We start from the raw sequence: 3,913 nt of genomic DNA, 5'->3' as shown, positions 1-3,913 counted from the left end.
ACAGGATAAAGTAAGACCATTTGTATATAAGACCTGATAATAGTCTCCACATAAAATAGGAGCAATCAAGCTTTGGATCCCATAATTCTCAATTTGACTTTCAACAGCATATATTATAGCACAGTGTTTAGGATTATGGACTCCGGCAACAGGCTAGCTGGGTTCAACAGGCTAGCTAGCTCTGTCATTTCTTAGTTGTGTCCTTTGGACAAGTTTCTTCCCTTCTATATGTCACTTTCCTCATCTATAAAACGGAGATGATAGTACCTACACCTCAATGTGTTCTCGTGAAGATTAAATGAGGTGATGCATTAGAACAGTGCCTGGACATAGCAAATGCTAAGTTAAGTGTTATTATTATTATTATTATTATTATTATTATTATTATCATTATTATTATCTAGTCACATGAAACCAAACAAAAATTGGCAATATAAGAAATTGATAAATAGGCTGTATATTAACTTTATCTAAAATAATAAACAGTCTCTAAACAGGAATTTTTTTTATTAAAATAAGAATTTCATTTGCACCTAATCATAGTTGACTATATAAAAACTATAAGCATTAGCAAAGTAGCAAAATTAATCACAGTAATCCCATCAATGTGTTTATTTTGTAGAAGATGTTTTATGAACACTATCTTAAAAAGTTTTAAATAAGTACACATTCCTAATAGCAAAAAACACTATTAAGCTGCAATACAGTTGATCCATAGAATCTGGTCTATAAGAAGGAATGCCTTATTAAATTTTTTGAGGCTAATTCTACTGGAAGCAGGATTATTTGTGTTGGAAGACCTGTCTGTGGAAAGATCTGAACATGGAAAGGCTTGGACTTGGGAAGACTCCTTTTAAAAAGGTCTGGACCAGGGGAAAGGTCAGAAGACCTGGACTATGGAACATGTTAGAATACCTGGATATCGTAGACACTGGAAAACCTGAATGTTAGACCGGTGCCCTGGAGACGTTGGAAGACGTGGATATTGAGCCCGCTGTTGGAAGACTGGGTAGTTGTCGGAAGACGTGGAGATGCTGGAAGATGCAGAGATGCCGGAAGACGAGCAGATGCAGGAAGACGAGCAGATGACGGAAGATGCAGAGATGTCGGAAGACGCAGAGATGTCGGAAGACTCAGAGATGCTGGAAGACGCAGAGATGCCAGAAGACGCAGAGATGCCGGAAGACGAGCAGATGCTGGAAGCCCTGGAGATGCTGGAAGCCCTGGAGATGTAGGAAGACAAGGATTTTCTGGAAGACGCATCTTAGTTGGAAGACGTGGATTTTCTGGAAGACGTGGATTTTCTGGAAGACATAAATTTGTTGGAAGACGTGGGTAGGCTGGAAGACATGAACTTGATGGAAGACACACAGCTTTGTTGGAAGACGAGGATTTGCTGGAAGACGTGGATTTTCTGGAAGACTTGGAGGTCATTGGAAGACATGGATTTCCTGGAAGACATGGCTTTTCTGGAAGACGTGGATTTTCAGGAAGACCCAAATTGTCCGGAAGACCTGGATTGTTTGGGAGACGTAGATTTGCTGGAAGACTGGAGGTCACTGGAAGACATGGATTTTCTGGAAGATGTGGATCTCTAGGAAGACATGTATTTGTTGGAAGCCCCGAATTAGTGGAAGACACAAATTTTCTGGAAGACGTGGCTCTATCGGAAGACCTGGATTTCTTTAGTGGAAGACATAAATTTTGTCTGGAAGACGTGGACTGACTGGAAGACTGGATTTGGTGGAAGACATGAATTTGTTGGAAGACCTGGATTTTTCCGGAAGAAATGGATTTGGCGGAAGACATAGATTCTTCTGGAAGACGTGGACTGAGTGGAAGACCTGGATTTCTTTCCGGAAGACATCAATTGATTGGAAGACCTGGATTTTTCCGGAAGACATAAATTAGCCGGAAGACTTGGATTGATTGGAAGACTTGGATTTGGTGGAAGACATAGTTTTTTCTGGAAGACGTGGATTGGCTGGAAGACCTTGAAATTGCTGGAAGACGTGGATTGTCTGGAAGACCTTGAAACCATTGGAAGACATAGATTTTCTGGAAGACGTGGATTTTCCTGGAAGAAACGGATTTTGTGGAAGACCTATAATTACTGGAAGACGTGGATTATCTGGAAGACGAGGAATTTTCTGGAAGACTAGGATTAGCTGGAAGACCTCGATGCTGTTGGAAGACTTGGAATTTGTTGGAAGACTTGGAGTTGCTGGAAGACCTGGAGTTGTTGGAAGACCTTGCCACTGGCGCCATTGGAAACCCTGGACATTGGAGACATTGGAAGCACAGGATGTTGGAGACATTGGAAGCCTTGGATTTTGTGGACATTGGCTATTCTGGACATTGGAGATTTTGGAGACCCTGAATGTTGGAATTCATGGGCGTTGGAAACCCTGAATACTAGAGACATTGCAAGTCCTGTACTTGGAAGCCCTAAACATTGGAAGATACAGACAATGGAAGATCTAGACATTTAGAAGCCCTAAAATTGGAAGTCCTGGATATTGAGAGACATTTGGAAAACCTGAGTATTGACACATTCGTGTTAAGACATAGAATTTGGAAGTTGTAATTTTCATGATGCTGGAAGTCAAGAGTGTTGGCAGCCCTAGACACTAGGCGACTTGGACATTAAAATGTCAGGATGTTAAAAGACCTAGTCATTCAGACACTGGGGATGCTGGACCACCTAAACATTGGAAGACCAGATTCTTGGAGATATTGAAAGACTTGACGGTGGAACTGGTAATAATGAGACACTATAAAACCAGAATTTAGGAGACACTGAAGGTTGTATGAACTGAATGATGTAAGCACTAGAAGATATTAGAAGAGCTGGACTTGGACACAATGAAACACATGGACTCTAGAAGAGCTGCATATAGGAAGATTGGGAACATAGAAAAATCAGAACTTAGAACTCTGAACCCAGAAAGGCAAGACCTGGATCTTGAAGACTGATTGTTGGGGAAAGCAGAAGACCTAGACTTTTAATTTCCCCGATATTGAGGAGATTAGAAAACCCACACTGGAGATGCTTCAGGCCAGAGAGTGGAAGACATGGATGTTGTAACATTTAGAAGATCTGGCAACTGGAGATGTTGGAGGCTATGGTGGTCAGAAAACCTGATGTTAGAGACACTAAAGAATTGAAAGGCCTAATCTTAGAGATGCTAGAAGGTTATGTTGACAGATATTGGTGATGTTGAAAGACTTTCATATTAGAACCTGATATGACATTTAAAGACATATTACAAGGCGACTCTAATAGTCTTTATGACTATGACATCTCTTTCCCTAAAAAGCAAAACACAGAGAAAGGACATTTAGGAAGACAACAAAGAGGAAGCAGGAAATTCAAGTAAAAGCAAGTAGTTTGAATGTGTGGGAACCTATTTTCATGCTCTCAATGAACTAGCTTTCTAGGTCCGTATTGTTTGACAGGGTGGAAATGATGAATTATCAAAGAATAAGCAATATTGAGGCTTGGAGAACTACTTGGCTTTAGATAGGAGTCAGGAAATGTCTTCTATAAATAGTTAAGTTTTTAAAGGCCATATGGTTTCTATTGCAACTACTCAACTCTGTCATTATAGTGTAGCCGTAGACAATACATACATGAGTGGGTATGGTTGTGTTGCAATAATACTTTATTCAAAAAAAAAAAAAAAACATTTGGACCAGATTTTAACCAAGGGCCCTAGTTTGCCAGGCCCAGCTCTTTATGCCAAATCTGGGGTATAGTAAGTATATTAAGCACATTCCAGGCTAGTATTCACATGCAAAAGAATGGATAGAGCACTTTGAAGCCCAGTGGTAAATAAGCATACTATGTATGTAATGATGCTCAGGACATGAGGCTAGCAAGAACTGAAGAATGGAGTTTAGATCTCCACTT

General features: G+C 40.2%; 1 protein-coding gene across 1 annotated transcript; it reads left to right on the top strand.

The window, feature by feature from the left end:
* The first annotated feature begins 584 nt into the window (after nt 1-584).
* On the top strand, nt 585-1,693 carry CDR1 (cerebellar degeneration related protein 1). The gene is given in 1 exon segment (XM_019809158.2): nt 585-1,693. A coding segment is annotated over 1 exon segment (567 nt). The 5' UTR covers nt 585-1,031; the 3' UTR covers nt 1,599-1,693.
* The last annotated feature ends 2,220 nt before the right edge of the window (nt 1,694-3,913 follow it).

The sequence above is a fragment of the Ailuropoda melanoleuca genome, chromosome X, assembly GCF_002007445.2.
Source record: "Ailuropoda melanoleuca isolate Jingjing chromosome X, ASM200744v2, whole genome shotgun sequence".
In the NCBI taxonomy this organism is placed as follows: Eukaryota; Metazoa; Chordata; class Mammalia; order Carnivora; family Ursidae; genus Ailuropoda; species Ailuropoda melanoleuca.
This window is presented reverse-complemented; position numbering and strand designations above follow the sequence as displayed.